Below are 22,758 nucleotides of genomic sequence, written 5' to 3' on the forward strand. Positions count from 1 at the left end.
TATTCAAGTGCATGTGGTATGCCCATTTTATACTTGAATTCATTCATTTAGCACATTGAGTGCTACAAGTCTAGCAAATGTGCTGGAGACTGAGTGTGCATTAATGAATACAAGGAGTAAGATCCTGCCCTTTTATATTTTACAGTGTAATGAGAAATACAGATAGCAAATAAGTAACACATGTATACAGATAATGTTCTTAATTCAATGAGGAGCACATGATTGAGAAAGAATACCAAGGGGAATCCACATAGATGAAGTGGGTAGGGCCTCCATGAGTAAGGGACATGTAAACTGGATTGGGGGCAGGAGGAGAAGGGGACGACAGAGGATGAGATGCTGGATGGCATCACCAACTTGATGGACATGAGTTTGGGTAAACTCCGGCAGCTGGTGTTGGACAGGGATGCCTGGCGTGCTGCGATTCATGGGGTCGCAAAGAGTCGGACACGACTGAGCGACTGACCTGAACTGAACTGAAACTGGATCTGAAGGACTAACACAGAATTGGTATATGAAGATCAGGAGAGAGAGCATTCCCAGGAGAGCCAACAGCATGAGTAAGACAGAGCATGGTGCCTGCTGGGATTTCAGAGATGGCCACTGCAGCTAAGACTCTGTGGCTTGAAATGAAGGTAGAAGGTTGGGCAATGCACAGGATTCAGCTGAGATCTGTAGGCAACAATAGGTTTTTACTTAAAAGATTTTGTAATGAGGGTGTCATTAATATTTAACAGAAGAATCTGCAGAAGCAAGTGGAGGAGGGCAGGAGAGCAAACAGAATAAGAATAAGGGGCACACTCTGGGAGTTCCTAGGATAGAAGACGGTGACTTGGGCAGAGTCACAGCAGTGGTGAAAAGAGAGGAGAAGACAACATATTTTGGATTGATTTGGAGAAGACTTAAGGGATAGTACGGGAGGATTAAAGGCAGGTGAAGAATCAAGAATGACTAACATGCTTCTGCTTTGCAACGTTTTGGTGTGTTAAAACTTTTTTTTTTTTTAATAGGCAAGACTAAGAGAGAAACACAATTAGGAGGCTGTAAGACAAACAAACTTGAAATTTAAGTTTGAGTTATCTGTTTGATACTCAATAAAATGCAGGATAAACACATTATTATAAATATCTGGGGCTCGAGGAAATTTAGGAGGACAAAAGTACAAATCTGGAATTCATTGACACAAGTAGATAGTCTTTAAAACTCATAGAACTGGATGAAAACCTCTGGAGAAAAAGTTTAGAGAAGGAAGGAGGGGGTCTCCAGACTGAACCCTGGGGAACATCTGTATATGAGCTCAGGCTGCCATAATAAATACTATAGACTGGGTGACTTAACATCATTTAGTTCTGGAAGTTGGCAAGTCCAAGATCAAGCTGCCAGCAGATTTGGTTCTTGGTGAGTGCCTTCTCTTTGGCTTGCAGACATCCTTTTCTTTATGTTCTCAAATGGAGGAGAGACTGAGAGCTTTGGTGTTCCTCCTCTATTTATAAGGGCACTAATCCATCATGAGACCTTCACTCTCCTGACCTCATCTTAAGCTAATCACACCCCCAAAGCTCTCTCTCCTAATACCATCACTCTGGGGATTAGGCTTCAGCATGTAAATTTTGGGGAGATGAAAACATTTAGTTGATAACAACTGGCATTTAGAGTTTTGTTTGAGGAGGCTGCACTGTAGAAGGAGGCATAAAGCCCAGACAGAATAGTGTCATTGGAGTCTTCTCATCCCAAAAATCTTTCTGTGGTTTTGTAATGCACTTTGGATAAAACATCAAAAGGCTTATTGTGATGTATAAATCCCAGTGTTTTGAAAAACGATGTGAACAACTCCAGGAAATGCTGCTGAAATGTAGCAAAATGGACTTAAATAATTTGGTGATGTCAATAAGACTGGCTTCCCTGGAGTGAAGGTATTTGAAGCCAGACTGGCCTGAACTGCCTGATACTTACAGAGGAGGGAGCTAGTGGAGACAAGGTTGTAATTGTGGCTGTCAAGGCAAGAGAGCAACATAGTAACTGGGAAAGAACATGGACAGAGAAAAGATACATTTAGCAGGGACATGCTCTTGCACATTTCCATATGGAAGTGGGGTGTATGCAGAGCAACATCAGCTTGCAAAATCTGGGCTCCAGTGTATCCCTGGATAAGAGTAGCTGCAGTGCCCTTGTGGTGGGAGTGGGACTCAGAAAGAGAAGCTGCAGTTGGGTGTTTGCCACCTGCACTATTTTTCTCGTTCCTATCCAGCAGGCAGCTGCTAGGAGCAACTGATAGGAAATTCCTGCTGACTTCACATGTTTTCTCTCACTATCTTTAGTTACCAGTCTGCTGTTTCTTTCTCATTCCTTACTTATCCAACTCTTATAGGTCTCAGCTTTCAGCCACTTTCTTTTTCATTCTTTTTACCTTCCCAGAATATATACAGCTTACTCTTATGAGGTTAATTGAAATCAGAAAAAGTTCAGTTCAAACTTTACCAGAACAGTTTTGTGATGTAATGATGCATAAGTAATGAGCCTCTATTTAATAGTTTTAATGGATAACCTCATTAATATTTTTACAACACACTTGAAGGAGAAAATGGTAGATTAGGCAGTGATTGATATTTATCTATTGAGCACTATATTTCATATGCTGGTATAAGTGCTTTATGTGAAATGTTATTTAAATTTCACAATAACTCGGTCAGCTATTATTTTCATCCTCATTGTATAGATAAAGAGGTTACATGAATTAAGATCATGCATTTGCAAGTCTTGGAGCCAGGAGTTCATTCAGGTAATCTGACACAAAGCCTAAGCTTTAACCCTTAAATTCTACTACATGAGGAGCCATTACATGGTATGGATGCAGGTCCAAGCAAAGTTCAGAATCATGTGGCTCCTCAGAGATGGTGCTCTCTGAAAGGATCAGTTTTATCCAAGTGCCAAATGGAGAGAACCATGTCTCTGTCTAAAACTTATAAGCAGTAGTAATAGCAGCAGCTGCTCTTAATACGAGTTATCCTCTGAATGGTGCCTGAGTGTCAGGCACGTCCCAACCACTTTACTTGTGGCATTTTCATTTCATCTTCCCAACAATGCTGTGCAGAGGGCTCATGCTGCTCTCCATCTCACAGACAAGGGAAATGGGATTCACAGTGGCTGAGTAATCCACAACCTAGCCACGAAGTGTAGGAGGACTCAATATTCCTCTGCAGTTTAAGTTGTCAGTCTCAAAATCTTGGATACTTTTACTTGTTCAAAATTCTTACTGAGTATAGCCATTTCTCCATAGTCCATTTCTATTTTCTAAACCTTTTAATCTCAATTTGGGAGCCATCTGTAGGTGACATTTTGTTGATTTTTAATGAAAGCAAAATATAGAAAGTCCATATTTTGAGCATTCTCAGTGAAGCTTATTTCCGTTCAAAATGTTTCCTTTTACTCATATTTAATAGTCAACTATTTGGACTTTATGTTTGTTTGTTTTCTTCTTCCCTGCTGCCTTTACTGGTAATTGTCCTGTGAAATATTTCTGTACTAATTTTTAGCCATCACTTTACTTTTTATATCATTCTCAACACTGTATACATTTGAAATGTAAATTCAAACATAATGCATAATGCCAGAAGTGGAACTAGTAATCTTTTATATAGTGATATAAAACTGTTTTGAAACACATGTTCTAGAACCATATGCTTTGGAATGTGAATAAAACAAAACAAAACTTTAGACAGAAATTTTCAGGTTCCATGTTTTATTCCTATAAAGAATAAGAATCTTTATTCCTTATAAGAATAAGCTCATCGTTTTTTTCATAAGCTATGACAAGTTTTATACTTGGCAGAAGAAAACAGCTTTAAAAGGCCTAAGAACAGGAATTATAACCTTTTTTTTTTAATTTGAAAGCTATAGACATAGTAAAACTTTGCCTTTGATGAACAACTGTAATGTTTCAAAACATTTTCATTCACACATCAAGTACAATGATCTTTGTTATCACTCTTACAGTTACATAGGTTTATCTTTGCTTTTCAAAGGCTGTTTTGGTCTGCGGAGTGTAGCCTCAGAGAGCCAGATAATGTTATAAACAAGCAAGCCCAGAAATAACTAGATGGCAAAGACAGAACATTCTCCTTTTCTTTTCTTTTTTTTTTTTTTTTTTGTCATTTCGGCCCTTACTCAGGGACATCGCTCACAGTAGGGAACAACTCTGTGGATCCAAGAGGTGTCCCCATAGAGAATCAAAAAATACTACCCTCCCAAATCCAGTGCCACTCCTAAAGACAACAAGAAAGGATTCAGACAATTCCCAACAGTCAGTAGGAACATTAGCTGGAGAGTGCAACCCACATTTCTGTCCAGCCATGTTTTGGGGACCTCCCCACCCCCCGTGCCAGCCTGACTGTTAGGAAGCCAACAAGACAATCAAGAAGGCAATAGTCTTCCTGGAAAAGAATCAACAACCAATCGACCTCCAAAAGCAAATTCACAAGTCAGTTCAAAGATCTTACTAGGGCTTTCTGCCTGCCACTATGAATTTGGGAAGGAAAGGACCATCTGAAATTTTACTTTCCTCTCTCCACCAAGCACCGCTGATAGAAATCTAGCAAAGCTGACTTTGATAAGCATTCTTACCCTTGGCTGTCTTCTGCCAGTTTCCCCCAGGATTCCGCAGACTCTGGAGCGAGTGGGATATCCCAGCTGGCCTTCTCCTGGTCGCCAGGAGCTCATGAGGAGGCGGAAAAACAGTTTTGAGTCTACTCTTGTTATTGAGTGTTAGCCCTCCTCCCCGCCCCCCTCCCCTTTTTTTTTCCCACTAAAGCAGGTCGTAAATGGAAAAGTTTATCCAGGTTAAAAGTTCTCGCGTTGGCCGCTGTAACTCAGGATTATCCTGGATAAGGTTAACCTGCTTTTTCGGCCTCAAAACAATAGGATTCAGCTGATGCTTCACGCCGGGCCCAGTCCAGCTTCAGGCGGACCCACACTGACCTGGAACCAGTCGGGTCTCTCTCTAACTTGTCCGAAGTCCAGCCCCAAACCCGGTCCGTTTCTGGGTCGGACCGCAGTCAGACCCCTAGTTTGGTCCTGTTTCTATGTTGGACCCAGTCCGACTTCCGAAGATTTCCGTGCGGAGTCTGAAGCCCGGGAGACATTGAGAGCGCAGGACCCAGCACCTCCGGAGGCGAGGGGGCGGGAAGGATGCGCGCTCAGCACTCTGCAGGTACCGCGGCTGCTTGCTAGTGGCTCCTGGGGCTCTGGGCGTCTGCTTCGGTTCTCACACTAAGAGCTTTCAAAAGATAAACTGAGGCGTGTTAAAAAATTTAAAAGTTTATAGGAGCAAAAGTCAATTCAGTCGGGCAGCATCCACCCTAACAAATAGAAAGGGGCTCCAAGTTGAAAATGCAGAAGGGAGCAGGAACAAGGAAAATGGACCAAAAAGCGCGTTGGTTATAGCAGTTACTTTGGGTCGTCAGGCAGATTACTTAACTAGCTCTGATCTGGCAACTGATTGCTGACTGGTGTTTCTGATGCTGTTTCTGGGACAGCCAGCGCTGTTTGGTGATGTGCTTAGCATGAACCACTCCATTTTGGGCTTCTTGTTTTAAATAAAGAATAGTCTTTTCTAATGCAGTACAAAATAGAAGAATAAAACTTGAAAAAGAAGCAGAAAAAGGTATCTTACTGGCTTATACGGCTTAGAAAAGACAAGGTACCTTAATACATCCCCCACGGCTCCACTCCTTTCCAAGTGTTGTACATTACCAAATGTTACAGGACTGATTTCACAACAGAGGGGTGCCTACGTGCCTAACAACATTATTAGTTCCTTCTGTTCTTCTTTGGTGTCTCCTTATCCACAGCCAATCTTCAGCCTGTAAGCGTGTTCAGATCTTGCCCATCCTAAAAACAAACTTCCTGTACTAGAAATGTAGATTTTCATCCCCAGAACCTCTGGATCACAAACTTTTGGGTGAGAGTGTGGGGTATGTCTTTTTATCAGCTTACTCTCTGTGCACTGAAATTTGACACTGACTTACAAGATAAAAGTAACAGGACTGAGTAATTAAATACGATAGAGCTGCTTAAATCCAGGGGTTCTTCAAAGTTTGCTGTAGGTAATGAATGGTGATATTAATTGAGGTATGAAGGACAGTTGAAAGGATGAAGACTTCAGTTTGGATACAGTGTATTTGAGATTTCTTGATGACATTAGGCACCAGGACAGGTAACAATTTAGAAACCATCAGTATATATTACTACTAGTGGTTATGACTATGAATGAATGAGATCATCCCAGGGAATCACAGTGCAAGAAAGATCGGTCAAGGATAGAATTCTGTGGGATACCAGTTTCAGGGGCACTCAGGTGAAGAAGTAATTATGGGGTTGGGGTTAAGAGTAGAAGTCCAATATTTTATGGAAGAAAAGTTTCATGGATTAAAATTTTAAGGAGCGAAGATTCACCCATGTTATAATACTGCCATCCAGTAAGAATTTTATTTAGCAGCATATTGAGATCATTGTGCCTTTGAAAAGATAAGATTCTGTACAATTGTGGAGGCAGAAACAGGTTTGGGATTGAATGATTAGTAAAGATATGGAGAGATAAAAATTTATACTACATATGGAGGATAAACCAGAAAGAGAGATAGGGAGATACCTGGGGACGATTCATATGTTCAGAGACAATAATTAATATTATTCCAATATTATAAGATGGAGAATCATCATGGTGATAAAATCCACTGAAAGCAAACTTTTGTATTTATAGAACTATCCAGAATCCAATCATTTGCTTTCCTTTCATTATGACTGTACTTAATTAACCTCTTATAATCTGTAAGAGTTATGCCTAACTCTTAATAATCAAGGGAGAAACTCACTTTTGTTTTAGAGTATGTTTCATAATTTTTAATCTCTATATTCTCAACAAAAGCTTATATTGTTAATATGAATAAAGTAATTTTACCACTACACAATTTTTTACATCAAATATTCATAATAAACATTGAAAAAAAATTAAATCAAGAAGAAAATATCTCTGCAAAAAGTCAAATTTACCCAATTATAAACTAATACAATTATGTAAAGTTTAAAAATAAAATAAAATTTAAAAAAAATCATAAAAAATTTTCAATAATTTTATGTATTGAGTTGACCAAAAGATTCATTTGTGTTTTTCCATAACATCGTACAGCAAAACCCAAACAAATTTTTTGGCCAACACAATATTATTAAATTTATTCTTTAAAAAGCTTGCAATATATAGCAGAGTAGGGTCTGTTCAACCCTATCACATTTTTAAACTGCTATTGAAACAAATCAAATTCAAATCAGTAGTCAGTTGATCTGGTTTTATCTTTGAGGATAAATCTTCCCATTAAAAAAAGGTTTATACACTATGTACCACCTTTAGTAACTTTATAATTCCTTGAATCCTGTAATGTTTTATTTCTGAGGTTTTGATTTTGCATATCCTTTGATGGTAGAAGATCTGATCTAAAGGCTTTTCTGAGTTAGAAAAAAATAACTCTGCTTTCCATAGTTTGGAGAAGGAAATGGCAACCCACTCCAGTATTCTTGCCTGGAAAATCCCATGGACGGTGGAACCTGGTAGGCTTCAGTCCATGGGGTCCCAAAGAGTCAGACACGACTGAGCGACTTCGAAAGCTAGCAAATATCTTCGGAGAAGGCAATGGCAACCCACTCCAGTACTCTTGCCTGGGAAAATCCCATGGACGGAAGAGCCTGGTGGGGCAGTCCATGGGGTCGCTAGAGTCGGACACGACTGAGCGACTTCACTTTCACTTTTCACTTTCATGCATTGGAGGAGGAAATGGCAACCCACTCCAGTGTTCTTGCCTGGAGAATCCCAGGGACGGGGGAGCCTGGTGGGCTGCTGTCTATGGGGTCGCACAGAGTCGGACATGACTGAAGTGACGCAGCAGCAGCAGCAAATATCTTAGCTCTGACAATATTTGTTATAAAATCTCCTGTGCTCCAATGTATTTTATTACAGTACATGGTAATTATCATGGAACATGCAACAGATAACTTGCATTCAGGTTACTCAAAACCACTGCTTTAAAGAAGAAAAGGAATCAATCTGTTTCCATAACGGTGTTTGTGTGTAAGTGTGCATATATATGAAAAGGATAAGGTAGGTTAAATTAATAGCAACTCTAAGCCACACTTTCTGAGCACCACTCCTCCGTAGGTGCAGGAAATGGTCAAAAGTTACACAAATTAAAGGATTTGCCTCAAATTAGATAAAAAGTATGTTTTATCCTCAGGGGCCTATACCTTCATGCTCCTTCTTCTGACTCTGTACCCACAGCAGTCCTACATAAACAAATCTCTTTTCTTAGAAACAAATATTTCAACTCTTGCTCTACTAAATAAGAAAGTCTCTGAATAAGACATGACATCAGTATTTTTGTCATCTTCATGTTTCTCTTCTGGAATAGTAATATACATGATGAAATTTATATATATATTATGTGACTTATTTTAGAATATCCCTCAGTAAACTTATCTGAATAGAGCTATTCTTATCACATTGGTTATAGTTGCTTGTATTGAAGACTTTTAAACACTATATATAGATTTGTTTAAAAAATTAATGTCAGTTATTTCCTTGATTGATCATTCTAGCCTGACCTGAATTGGAATGGTATATTCATCCAGTCACTCAGTCATATTCATTGAGGGCCTGTCTTATGTACACATTGATCCAGATTCTGGAAATTGAGCAGTGAACAAAACAAAGTCTTTGCCTTGAGGAAACATGCTGAATAATGAAGGGGAGAGACAACTTGAGAGCATTTGTAACATTTTAGAAGTTTTTATTGATCAATTTTAATTTTACTAAAGAAAACCCATGTTCTCTTGCAGTTTCTAGGTCAATGTTATTGCTAGAAAGTGTAAAGTGCCCTCTTCTGAATAATGTAAATCTAAATCCAATAGTGTGATATAATTATGTATAGATTTTTCAGCTGAAGTGGCCTATAAAACTCTTCATAATTAGAAATATAACATTTAATTCCTCTGTTTTTCTTTTCCTTTTCTTCCCCAAACTAATTGGATATATCTCCCTAAGTCTGAGCTGAGAGTTGTTGTAAGGGAATAAATTTGTAACTACAGTAAATAATAATATTTTGTAAGTTGGTTTTAAATAGTTTATTATATACTACAGCATTTAGTGAACAAACATAGCCTTAAGGTCTTAAAAATTGTTTACTGATAAATTCTCTCATTTGGAATATATACTTTCCAGTAAGACCTCCCAATTGAGAAGGAGGAGGAAAGATATCTTCCTTTTTATGTTTAATTCATTACACAATTAGAAACATGTTTATTAAATAAAATTTAGAAATCAGGAAAATCTACATTTCATATGGAAGCCTGACACTTCTCCCATTAGGTAATGTCTATCTATGATTTATTTCAATAATAAAAATGATTCTACATTCATAATAAACCGAGATTTGAGATTAAAATCATTTACTTTCACATGCAAAAAAGTCTTTGATTTCTTAAGCGAAAAAATGAAGATCAAAAGTCAGAACTTTTAAGTGTATGAGGTTTAAGGATGAAAGACTGTCTTTTCATCTAGTGGAGAAAAACAGCAGGGGATCAAATAGGTCAGGACTAATTGGATCCCATTTTAATAGGTTAACTTTTTTATTGCGTATTTTCAAAAAACTGTCCAAAAAAATCTTTAATTCCTTTCCTGAGAGAAGAATTCATGATATGGCTTTAAAAATTTCTTGATCAATAATGAATTCCAAAGAAATGAAAATACAGTAACATGTATTATAGATAAAAAGTTTTGCTGAAGCCATTACATATCAAGAAGACTTTAAGAGACCATACTTAATTATAAGTCCCAATTAAATCTGCAAAAATATCATGAGATCTGCTCACCTTGGTTTGTGTCTGTGCTTCTTTAGATAAACCTGGTTTCTTCATAGTTTTTTAAGTCAAATATAAAAGGTTTAAATGTAAAAACATGCATTTTGTGTCTTTTTCCTTAAACTTGACTCAGTCACAATGTATCCTGATGAAATTATGATACCACATTCTTTATGACTGGGTTATGAGAATGGGGACCCTATAGGCTATATGCCTGGTAGAAGAATGGAAAAACCAGCTTTTTCTCTCCTACTGGTATGTGGGGGCTTCCCTGGTAACTCAGCTGGTAAAGAACCCTTCCTGTTTTGGGAAGATCTCCTGGAGAAGGGATAGGCTACCCACTCCAGTATTCATGGGCTTCCCTGGGGGCTCAGATGATAAAGAATCTGCCTGCAATGGGGGAGACCTGGATTTGATCCCTGGATTGGGAAGATCCTCTGGAGGAGGGCGTGGAAACCCCCTCCAGTATTCCTGCCTGGAGAATCCCTATGGACAGAGGAGCCTCGCAGGCTACAGTCCATGGGTTCGCAAAGAGTCCTACACAACTGAGCAACTAAGCACAGCACAGCATTAATATGTGATTCAAAAAAAAAGCACATCAATGACCACTGTTGTTTCTACAATGGCTACTTATGCTACTACCAGCTAAACCTTATTTGTACTTGCTATGTGCAATCATTTACTCCCCTTATCAATCATGTGAGACAGTTACTCTTATTAGATAAATTTCATATATGAGACACTAAAGCACAGAAATGTAAAGTAGCTGCTAAGTCGCTTCAGTTGTGTCCAACTCTGTGTGACCCCATAGATGGCAGCCCAACAGGCTCCCCCGTCCCTGGGATTCTCCAGGCAAGAACACTGGAGTGGATTGCCATTTCCTTCTCCAATGCATGAAAGTGAAAAGTCAAAGTGAAGTTGCTCAGTCGTGTCCGACTCTTAGCGACCTAATGGACTGCAGCCTACCAGGCTCCTCCATCCATGGGATTTTCCAGGCAAGAGTACTGGAGTGGGGTGCCATTGCCTTCTCCAGTAAAGTAGCTAGCCAAGATTATATATCTAATCAGTGTCAAAGTCAAGATTTGAACCTAGCTATCCTGGCTTCCCTAGTGGCTCAGAGGTTAAAGCATCTGCCTCCAATGAGGGAGACCCAGGTTTGATCCCTGGGTTGGGAAGATCCCCTGGCGAAGGAAATGGCAACCCACTTCAATATTCTTTCCTGAAGAATCCCACGGACGGAGGAGCCTGGTAGGCTACAGTCCATGGGGTCGCAAAGAGTCAGACACGACTGAGCAACTTCACTCACTCACTCACTCATCCTGGCTCTAAAGCTGTACAGACCCATGTATTAATAAAACACTAACATGAACTACATGACAAAACCATAATATATTGAAATTAAATTATCACCTTTGTTGAATTTCCGCTTGCAAAATTCTGGATAAATTTTGTCATTTTGGGGGGTTCTTGTTTGTTCAGACGATTCTGTTACAACACTAGGAATTAGGAATGAGGTCAGGGAGCTGCCTAAGGAAATTAGAGTTGAGGAATATAAAATGCAAAACCATTTAAAAGAAGCAGAAATCAGTCGAAGTGTAGAGGTGGTCATTGGAGGAGAATATATTTTTCTAAGGGAAACATTTTTTTTTTTGACTAGCATGTGTATGTTCAGAGTGAGGCTAGACCATTTGTAAAAGCTCCTATGGAGGAGGGGGGAATTCTATACATGGAGTTTTAAGATTGTCATATACTTCCTTGTGCCTTCTTGAATGGATGCTTTTTAATTACCTTATGTTTTACTCAAGCACTGCTGCTGCTGCTGAGTCACTTCAGTCGTGTCCAACTCTGTGCGACCCCATAGACGGCAGCCCACCAGGCTCCCCCGTCCCTGGGATTCTCCAGGCAAGAACACCGGAGTGGGTTGCCATTTCCTTCTCCAATGCATGAAAGTGAAAAGTGAAAGTGAAGTCATTCAGTCGTGTTTGACTCTTAGCAACCCCATGGACTGCAGCCCACCAGGCTCCTCCGTCCATGGGATTTTCCAGGCAAGAGTATTGGAGTGGGGTGCCATTGCCTTCTCCAACTCAAGCACTAGATAGGAATAAATTGGATGCGTATGTTCATATTTTTAATTCGTGATCAGATACTGAATGAGGAATATTTTTAATCTATGTTATAAAATATCTCTGGTTAAAAATAACATATGAGTCATCAGCCATGATGGAGTATTCAGCATCTAAAAATCACGATGCTATTTAAATATTCTTTTGTGTCAGTTTGACTGAGTCATTCATACATAATTGAAAAGAAGTTGCTTTTTTTTTTTAATAGAATTCCATGTCGTAGCTGATAGTTACAAGTGGCTTTGAGGTATCAAAATTCAACCTAGTAGTAATCACAGCAAAAATTGTTTTTCTTAGAAATTTAAGAATTCTTAAATATTCAGAAATGGCTAAGATAACAGAAATGTGTATGGAAGAAGATGTGTTGTGAGTTTTGCATACTTTTATGATTCATACTGAGAGTTGTTAATAACAGCATAAGCAGTTGGTTGATCACTTAGTGTTTATACCCCAACATTCCTTTTAGAATGTTTTTAGAAAGACTGTTTTTAGATAGAGTTATATAAATGCATAAAAACCAGAACAAGAAAAATGTTATTTCCTTTATTTACTCATTGTTATAAAAATTTTAATTCTGTGAAATATTTCTATGTTATATTGAGCCCTTATGTGGCAGAAAGTATTAGAAATGTATATTGAGTTTAGTTGCTGTATTAGTTATCCATTCCTATTTAGCTGCTATCCATCCCTGCATAAACAATTATGCAGTTTTATAAAACTCAAAACCAGCTGACTTAAAACAACAATATTTGTTATCTTATGGTCCCTGTTGGTAGGGATTTGGGGTGGTTTAGCAGGTTCCCCAGACTTAAGGTCTCTCATAAGTCTGCAATCAAAGCATCCTCCAGGGCTGCAGCCATCTCAGTCTCACACAGGGAAGCAGTGGCTTCTGAGTTCACTTACATGAGCTCACAAGCTTTATGTCTTGGCTGCTTGTTGACATGAGACATTAGTTTCTTGCCATGTGGATGTCCCCATAATGATACTTGTAAGGGGCAGCTTCCCCCTAAGGGTTGAAAGAGAAAGACAGAGACACAGAGAGAGATCACAATTTTTGCAGCCTAATCTTAGAATCTCGTCACTTACATCTCGTCACTTTTACTATGTTTTCAACAGATCCAATTCATATTCAAGGGGAGACTAGTACACAAACCTATGGAATTTAGGAGATGGGATCATAGAGATTCGTTTTAGAGTCTCTCTACCCCAATTTCCAAAGATATATTAAACAATATTGCAAAATAAGTGAGATGTATCCTTTCTCCCCTTTCCCTTTTTGATAATTTTCTCCTTTATGGAATTCTCTCCCTGAGTGTTACCCCTGGTCTGAAATGATGCACCTCCTTTCCATGATTGATGAAAATTTGCTTTGAGCTATTATCCATCGGTAGGTACTTGTTGAAGTAATGTTTCATATGCAAGACATTCGGCAAATGCATTGTGGACAGTGAAAAAGGATCAGCCCTTTCCCATTGAGTTTGTACTTGAGATGTTTGAGATTGGATAGAATCTGTGGAAATGATTCACTTAGTGTTAGTAACTAATTCCAATAATGTGTCATCTTTCAATGCCCTAGAATAGAAAAATAATTTATAATAGGAGAATATAAGTTGCTGGGGCCTGAAGGAGATTACTTTTTGGCAGAGGCCTTAAGAAAGCTTTGCTACAACCATACAGTCAGCTGTTAACTCCAAGCCTCCTTCCATGACCTTGGGGTTTTTTGAATCAATATATTTTTGAAAATCCACACAACATAGAAAGGTAGATAAATCTCTGCTAATAGAGTTAGAGTTTATATGGAAAGAAAACACATAGAATGATAATATAAGGCATATATATATACACATAAATATAATAGAAATTCAGTGGATGCAATTTTTGAAAATTATATTTGGCGTTTTTATTTTAGGGTACCAAAACAACCTAACAAACTCCTGGCTGGGCTGGTCAAGAAAGTGTTGTTTGTTCTGAATCTGTAGTGTCCTCATACATCCTGTGATTCAGGCCAAGCCTACTCTGGCTTGCATTTATAATATCCCCTTTGGTAGACTGAATAATGGATCCCAAGACATCCACATCATAATTCCCAGAACTTGAAAATATGTTACCTAACATGGTAAATGGGACTTTGTAGATTATGTCTAAGGATCTTGAGATGGGGAGATTGTTCCAAGTTACTTGGGTGATTCAGTGTTATCTTAAGAGTCCTTCTCAGAGGGAGGCCAGAGGGTTAGAGTCGGACAAAGGGGATGTGAAGGTGCAAACAGAAATCAAACTGATGTTCTTTGAAGTTGGAGAATGGGACTATGAATCAAGGAATGTAGGTGTCCTTTATAAGCTGGATAAAACAAGAAAGTAGGTTCTCCACTGAAGTCTCCAGAAGGAACACAGCCCTGCCACCACCTTGATTTTCAGGTTTCTGGTCTCCAAAACTGTAAGAAAATAAACTTGTTTGGTTTTAAGTCACCAAATTTGTAGTAATCTGTTAAAGCAGCAATAGAAAATTAATAAACGTCTTCCCCCGGGCATTCTTTTTATCCACCTCCGGGCTAGTTTGCTCTGTCCTTCTGGGTAGTCCTCTTGGGTCTACTACATTTCAGGATGCACTTTTCCTATGCAGCCAACAGCTAGTCTTAGGAATGAGTGTGTGTGCACACTTGTGTGCGTGTGTGTGCATGCGTGCTTAGAGGTTAGGGAGTGAGAAAGACAGGCTTTGGTGCTCGTGTCTGAAGATGTCAAACATCCTGAAAAACAAAGATACCATACTGTACACACAAAAAGGCAACAAATTTTGGTGAAGATATAGAGAAATTGGAACCCTTATACACTGTTGGTGGGAATGCAAAATAGTGTAGCCACTATGAAAAACTAGTAGAGATTCCTCAAAAAATTAAAGTAGAGATTCCTCAAAAAATTAAAGATGAGGTACCATGTGATCCAGAAATCTTATTTCTGGATCTTTACGCACAAGTATTTAAATCGTAATCTCAAAAATATTTGTCACTGTGACACTAGTCAGAGCAGCTGAGATGTGCAGAAGATCCACATGGATGAATGGATAAAGAAAACGTGATGTTTACACACAGAGACTTACACATATACACGCACGTGGAATATTATACAGACTTAGAAGGAAATCCTGCTAAATGCAAGAACATGAATAAACCTTGAGGATATGCTCAGTAAAACAAGCCAGTCCTAGAAGAACAAACTCTGCATAATTCCATGTATATGAAATACCTAAAATAGTTCAAGTCATAGAAGGAGAGATTAGTGGTTTCCAGGGGCTATGGAGATGAGGAAATGAGGAGTTGCCAACCAACAAGTATAAAACATCCACTATACAAAATGAGTAAGTTCTAGAGATCTGTGCAACATCGCGCCCACAGGTACTAGTGCTGCGTTGTGCACTTGAAATTGTGTTAAGAGGATAGAACCCATTTTGAATGTGCTTAAGGTATGTAAAAAAAAAAAAAAAAATATATATATATATATATATATTTTTTTTTTCCTTTCAATAATGCGAATAATGCCCCCATTAAGAGAAGATGCTTTTTGATTCTGGCAGAACTTTTCTTTACAGTTTTTTATCAAGGCCTGGTGCAGTGCTTGCTTGAGGATGTGGGCACGCCTGTTACAGTAGCAGTTCTTGGCCTTTGGGCCTAAAAAGGATGGAGGCTCGTGACACTGTACACGAGGCAGGGATCAAGACCATCCCCATGGAAAAGAAATGTAAAAAAGCAAAATGGCTGTCTGAGGAGGCCTTAAAAATAGCTGTGAAAAGAAGAGAAGCTAAAAGCAAAGGAGAAAAGGAAAAATATTCCCATTTGAATGCAGAATTCCAAAGAATAGCAAGGAGAGATAAGAAAGCCTTCCTCAGTGATTAATGAAAAGAAATAGAGGAAAACAACAGAATGGGAATGACTAGAGATCTCTTCAAGGAAATTAGAGATACCAAGGGAACATTTCATGCAAAGATGGGCTCAATAAAGGACAGAAATGGTATGGACCTAACAGAAGCAGAAGATATTAAGAAAAGGTAGCAAGAATACTCAGAAGAACTGTACACAAAAGATCTTCACAACGCAGATAATCACGATGGTGTGATCACTAACCTAGAGCCAGACATCCTGGAATGTGAAGTCAACTGGGCCTTAGGAAGTATCACTACGAACAAAGCTAGTGGAGGTGATGGAATTCCAGTGGAGCTATGTCAAATCCTGAAAGATAATGCTGTGAAAGTGCTGCACTCAATATGCCAGCAAATTTGGAACACTCAGCAGTGGCCACAGGACTGGAAAGGGTCAGTTTTCATTCCAATCCCAAAGAAAGGCAATGCCAAAGAATGCTCAAACTACCGCACAATTGCACTCATCTCACACACTAGTAAAGTAATGCTCAAAATTCTCCAAGCCAGGCTTCAGCAATATGTGAACTTTGAACTTCCAGATGTTCAAGCTGGTTTTAGAAAAGGCAGAGGAACCCGAGATCAAATTGCCAACATCTGTTGGATCATCAAAAAAGCAAGAGAGTTCCAGAAAAACATCTGTTTCTGCTTTATTGACTATGCCAAAGTCTTTAACTGTGTGGATCACAATAAACTGGAAAATTCTGAAAGAGATGGAATACCAGACCACCTGACCTGCCTCTTGAGAAACCTATATGCAGGTCAGGAAGCAACAGTTAGAACTGGACATGGAACAACAGTGGTTCCAAATAGGAAAAGGAGCACGTCAAGGCTGGATATTGTCACCCGGCTTATTTAACTTATATGCAGAGTACATCATGAGAAACGCTGGACTGGAAGAAGCACAAGCTGGAATCAAGATTGCTGGCAGAAATATCAATAACCTCAGATATGCAGATGACACCACCCTTATGGCAGAAAGTGAAGAGGAACTCAAAAGCCTCTTGATGAAAGTGAAAGAGGAGAGTGAAAAAGTTGGCTTAAAGCTTAACATTCAGAAAACGAAGATCATGGCATCTGGTCCCATCACTTCCTGGGAAATAGATGGGGAAACATTGGAAACAGTGTGAGACTTTATTTTTCTGGGCTCCAAAATCACTGCAGATGGTGATTGCAGCCATGAAATTAGAAGACGCTTACTCCTTGGAAGGTAGTTATGACCAACCTAGATAACATATTCAAAAGCAGAGATATTACTTTGCCAACAAAGGTCCGTCTAGTCAAGTCTATGGTTTTTCCAATGGTCATGTATGGATGTGAGAGTTGGACTGCAAAGAAAGCTGAGCGCCGAAGAATTGATGCTTTTGAACTGTGCTGATAGAGAAGACTCTTTTGAGTCCCTTGGACTACAAGGAGATCCAACCAGTCTATCCTAAAGGAGACCAGTCCTGGGTGTTCATTGGAAGGACTAATGATGAGGCTGAAACTCTAATACTTTGTCCACCTCATGTGAAGAGTTGACTCATTGGAAATGATCCTGATGCTAGGAGGGTTTGGGGGCAGAGGAGAAGGGGACAACAGAGGATGAGATGGCTGGATGGCATCGCTGACTTGATGCACATAAGTTTGGGTGAACTCTGGGAGTTGGTGATGGACAGGGAGGCCTGGCGTGCTGCGATTCATGGGGTCACAAAGAGTTGGACACGACTGAGCGACTGAACTGAACTTATCTGAAAATTGAGAACAATTCCAGTTCTACTATTGGTTATATATAGCTATGGCACTATGTGTTCAGGATTCACATTCCAGTTTTGGGGATGCTGGAGGCAAAGGAATAAAGACTAATCTACCTTTAAAAAGTAACTGCAGGCAGTTCTTACTTTGCATGCCGCCACGTTAACTGAAACCAGTGCATGTTGAAAACTGAAGAGCTGTACTCCTGCTTTACACAGCAGCTGAATTGCCACAGATGGAGCCATTGAAAACAGGGTGTGGTTCTTATATTCACCAGGTTTGATTAACACTGTATCAAGCAAAGTGTCGGCTATCTGCATTTTCTGCCTGGGTGGTTTTATTTAACAGAAATAGTCAAATTTCTTTGCCACTGAGCTAACCTAAAGAGACTTTCACTTTGGAGTTTCTGGCTGTATAGCTCAGTTGAATTGCTCTCATTTACATCTAGAAGGAATGATAAATAAGGAAAAGTAAGTTCCAGAAATATTACAAAAAGGGGAGATAAAGATTCCAATTTTATGTGATTTATCATGTCTTACAAATCAAAGCATATTTATTATAAACTTTGAAAATTGGTTTTGATTTTTTTTTTTTGCAACTTGTTCGGTTGAATAGAAGAAAAGAAGACTATCTATAGAACATATACTAACTATAGAACATTTTGTCATTGCCTCTGAATCTCCAGGTTGGAAGACTCTTATACTATGCTATAATGTCAATTCATTTAGTAGCATAATATCAGTGCATTCATGATCTGATTTCAGTCAGTTTTATTCCTTTATTCCCTTTTATTTAATTGTATTTTTAAATGTGATATTGATCTTGTGAACATTGATTAGTATCAGAATCTTGTTAGCATCAATTGAAATACAGCTGCCCATAAGAAAAGTAGAAAAATGATATATCCTCTTGCTATTTCTGATTACCATTATAGTCATCATTCTTTATTTCAAAAGGAGAAGAAACAGGAAATGAATGTAAAATTTACCTCTTGTGATCTAGAACTTAAGTTTTTCTCTTAAAAATAGCACTATGAAGCCAACTCATCTACATACCCATTAGAGTCAAATTAGACTTCTTTCTGAAAATTTTGCATGTATTATTTTCGGTAATGCTACTTACCACCTGACCTGCCTCTTGAGAAACCTATATACAGATCAGGAAGCAACAGTTAGAACTGGACATGAAACAACAGACTGGTTCCAAATAGGAAAAGGAGTACATCAAGAATGTACATTGTCACCATGCTTATTTAACTTATATGCAGAGTACATCATGAGAAATGCTGGACTGGAAGAAGCACCAGCTGGAATCAAGATTGCTGGGAGAAATATCAATAACCTCAGATATGCAGTTGATACCACCCTTATGGCAGAAAGTGAAGAGGAACTAAAAAGCCTCTTGATGAAGGTGAAAGAGGAGAGTGAAAAAGTTGGCTTAAAGCTGAACATTCAGAAAACGAAGATCATGGCATCTGGTCCCATCACTTCATGGGAAATAGATGGGGAAACAGTGGAAACACTGTCAGACTTTATTTTGGGGCTTCAAAATCACTGCAGATGGTGACTGCAGCCATGAAATTAGAAGACGCTTACTCCTTGGAAGGAAAGTTATGACCAACCTAGATAGCATATTCAAAAGCAGAGACATTACTTTGCCAACAAAGGTCCATCTAGTCAAGGCTATGGTTTGTCCAGTGGTCATCTGTGGATGTGAGAGTTGGACTGTGAAGAAAGCTGAGTGCCGAAGAATTGATGTTTTTGCACTGTGGTGTTGGAGAAGACTCGTGAGAGTCCCTTGAACTGCAAGGAGATCCAACCAGTCCATTCTGAAGGAGATCAGCCCTGGAATTTCTTTGGAAGGAATGATGCTAAAGCTGAAACTCCAGTACTTTGGCCACCTCATGCGAAGAGTTGACTCATTGGAAAAGACTCTGATGCTGGGAGGGATTGGGGGCAGGAGGAGAAGGGGACGACAGAGGATGAGATGACTGGATGGCATCACTGACTCGATGGACGTGAGTCTGAGTGAACTCCGGGAGTTGGTGATGGACAGGGAGGCTTGGTGTGCTGCGATTCATGGGGTTGCAAAGAGTCGGACACGACTGAACGACTGAACTGAACTGATTGAATGCTACTTATTACTGTTTTATCTATTTTTCATCTCTCTGATTCTTTCATGATTATTATTTCCAAAATTAAGGTATTATCTATACATACTTGTTAGCTGAAAATCCTGTGTCAGAACTTTTCTGGAAGCATGAACTTAATGAATTTGAAAATGTTTTATCTGCATTCTCACCAGTTTCTCAAGATTAGCTTAAAAACTCTATGTGTTAGTTGGCCTAATACATAAAATTCAGAGAGATATTGTTAGATATTTGTTAGAAATATCTGATGTAAATCAAAAGGATACATGTCTTTGAGATACTAAGTCAGATGATAGTTGGATAAGAGTTATATTTTACTTTTTTCTCTAAAAAAGTCACCTCAGGATAATATTCAGATTTTTTTTAACCCAGTAAAAGTTTTAAGCAGTTATTTACTGAGTTAAAAATAAAACCTGATTTGTAAAAAGGATAGGTAGGGTATTGTATTTTTTTCTAGTTATTTACTTGTGTTTTTTATCAGATAGGAAAAGCTGATGCATCATATAATTGGAGGTTTAATTTTAAATTAAGATCATAGAAATTGAGTCTCAACCAATGAAGGATAATAAGATACATTTTCACGAATTTTGTGTACCTAGGATCATAGCATTGATGCCCTCTTTTGAATGTTGGATTCTTCCTCTCACTTGCTATAGTGCATTTCAAACAGACTTAAAGCTGTCCACTATGGTATATAAATATGTGATAATGTCATATGACTCAACACTGAAAGAGGAATAAATTGTGTATACATTCATGAATTTTATAAAAAAAAATCATTGTTACTCTGCTGCAAAAAGATAGCTCAAACTTAGAATAAAAATTATGCATTTAAAAAAAGATACTGGTGAAAAATGTGTAAGAACTGAAGCCATAGAAATGCGTAAAATTATAGGGATAGTTGAGGAGGTAGAATATGACACTTAGCATCTCTTGCCTTTCAGGGAAAATACATTCTAGAAATTTAATGGGGATTCATACCTAGAATTAATCTGTATCAGAATCTCATCTACATGCCTGCTAATGCTTATGTTTCAATGTATATCAATATGTAATGTACCCGTAGCCCATCTTTATTTTATACATGTGTAATCTAATCTATACCTGTGCATGCATAATAAAGCTACTTTTCATTGATAATTTACTATATAGCTTATCAATATAACTTTCTATGAACTATTATAATTAATAACCCAAGGTCCTTCTAGGATAAAGTAGTAAGACATAAGTTGACTTATGTGAGACATATAAAGCAATTTGGCCAATTTAACGTAGCTAGTAAGTAGTAAAACTAGGCTTGAACCTGTTCTCTTGATCACTAAGATATTTCTACTTGCATGTCTGTTGCATTTTGTAGGCGTGAGGTAGAAATAAAGGGCTGCTGGCTACTCAGCCAGGTTCTCTTGGGATGGTCCTCTGTTGTGTTGACAAAGATATCTGATCATCAGTTTTGTCATCTAGAAGTTTAAATTTTGCAGTAAACTCAAAGATAACCAGCTTCTCAATGGCTGGTATACACTAACGAAACCGGTAGATATATATCCATAATGAAAATGTTCTAATATAGGATAATGAACATTTCAGAGTGGTCCCAAATGCTACTGTCAGCCATTCAGCTCTCCCTCTCCTTATAGGACTTCACGGGAGGCTAAATTCAACATAGATTTATTCCTTTAACATTTATTGGTCATGCTTCATAATAACCGTTGAAGATACACAGATGGCAAGTGCCTCACTGAGCTAATTTATCCATCGAATGGCAAAGACAGATGAGGAGAATGACAATTATAAAATGATTTGGTAGAGTTGTGGTGAGTTAAGTGGAAGATGCTGTGGAAGTAGCAGCAGAACCATTACCCCAGCTCTCGGAACTCAGGAAAGTCTCCTGAGAAGAGGTTGTGCCTGGGTGGAGTTTCAAAGGGTAAGATTTATCCAGAGGAGGGAAGGATGGCTTTCTAGGCAGAAGAATCTGTGGTACAGAAGCACAGAAGTAAGAAACACTTGTCACAAAAGGAAGTACAGGATTCATTATGAAGGGAGTATATGGTTTCTTTTGAGGAGGCGGTAAAAAGTGAAATAGGAAAAGTAGTCTAGAACCATATAATGAAAAACCATGCATAAAGATACTTGATAGGTTTCTAAGAAGAATAAGATCTTATTATTAAGGATAGAGTATGCTGCTGCTGCTGCTGCTGCTGCTAGGTCGCTTATGTCTGACTGTGCGACCCCATAGACGGCAGCCCACCAGGATCCCCCATCCCTGGGATTCTCCAGGCAAGAACACTGGAGTGGGTTGCCATTTCCTTCTCCAATGCCTGAGAGTGAAAAGTGAAAGTGAAGTCACTCAGTCGTGTCCGACTCTTCCCAACCCCGTGGACTGTAGCCTTCGAGGTTCCTCCGTCCATGGGATTTAACAGGCAAGCATACTGGAGTGGGGTGCCATTGCCTTGTTCAAGGATAGAGTATAGGAGTTAACATATACATGTTTGCATTTGAAACACATCATTCTGAACTAATGATTCTTAAACTTTACCCTGAATCAAAACTCATCAGAGGGCTCAACAGGCATTAAACACAGAGTTTCTGATTCAGCAGGACTAGAGTAAAGCCCAAGAAAATGCATTTCTAAAATTTCCAGGTGATACTGATGCTCCTAGTTTCCAGGTCACATTGCAAGAAGCACTTTTCTGGAGAAAAGACCATATTAATATAAGGATTAGAGTAGATAAAAAAGAACTCAAGAAAGACACTCTTTTGGGGAAAGCTAGGAGTAGGGGGAAAATTAGATGAGGCTTTGAACTAAGGTAGTGACTGGAGTGGATAATGAAAGGAGGTAGTAGAATGAACTAAGCAGAAACCCAGAAGGAAAAAATTGACTGGCATTGTTATTTGAATACCAGAGTGAGGGAATACTCTACTGAGCTCCAGAAATCTTGATAGACTGT

The 22,758-nt window shown here is 38.7% G+C and overlaps 1 protein-coding gene and 1 long non-coding RNA gene across 4 annotated transcripts in view; one reads left to right on the plus strand and one right to left on the minus strand.

The window, feature by feature from the left end:
* Positions 1 to 5,110, minus strand: part of LOC129656127 (uncharacterized) — a 184,530-nt gene extending 179,420 nt beyond the window's left edge. Inside the window, exons 1-2 of the long non-coding RNA XR_008716209.1 lie at positions 4,975 to 5,110; positions 4,621 to 4,711 (exon numbers count right to left, since the gene is read on the minus strand). This is a non-coding gene — a long non-coding RNA (uncharacterized LOC129656127). The remainder of the gene's footprint in view (positions 1 to 4,620; positions 4,712 to 4,974) is intronic.
* PPFIA2 (PTPRF interacting protein alpha 2) overlaps positions 1 to 22,758 on the plus strand; it is a 496,123-nt gene that overhangs the window by 69,405 nt on the left and 403,960 nt on the right. For 2 of the 3 annotated variants that reach the window (XM_055586848.1, XM_055586854.1), the window contains exon 1: positions 4,720 to 5,206. The exons of the other annotated variant lie outside the window; for it this stretch is intronic. In XM_055586848.1, the coding sequence (XP_055442823.1) occupies positions 4,928 to 5,206 (279 nt within the window). In that variant the 5' untranslated portion in view covers positions 4,720 to 4,927. Of the gene's footprint in view, positions 1 to 4,719; positions 5,207 to 22,758 lie in introns of those variants that run through there. 3 annotated transcript variants of the gene reach the window in all.

This window comes from Bubalus kerabau, chromosome 1, assembly GCF_029407905.1.
Source record: "Bubalus kerabau isolate K-KA32 ecotype Philippines breed swamp buffalo chromosome 1, PCC_UOA_SB_1v2, whole genome shotgun sequence".
In the NCBI taxonomy this organism is placed as follows: domain Eukaryota; kingdom Metazoa; phylum Chordata; class Mammalia; order Artiodactyla; family Bovidae; genus Bubalus; species Bubalus kerabau.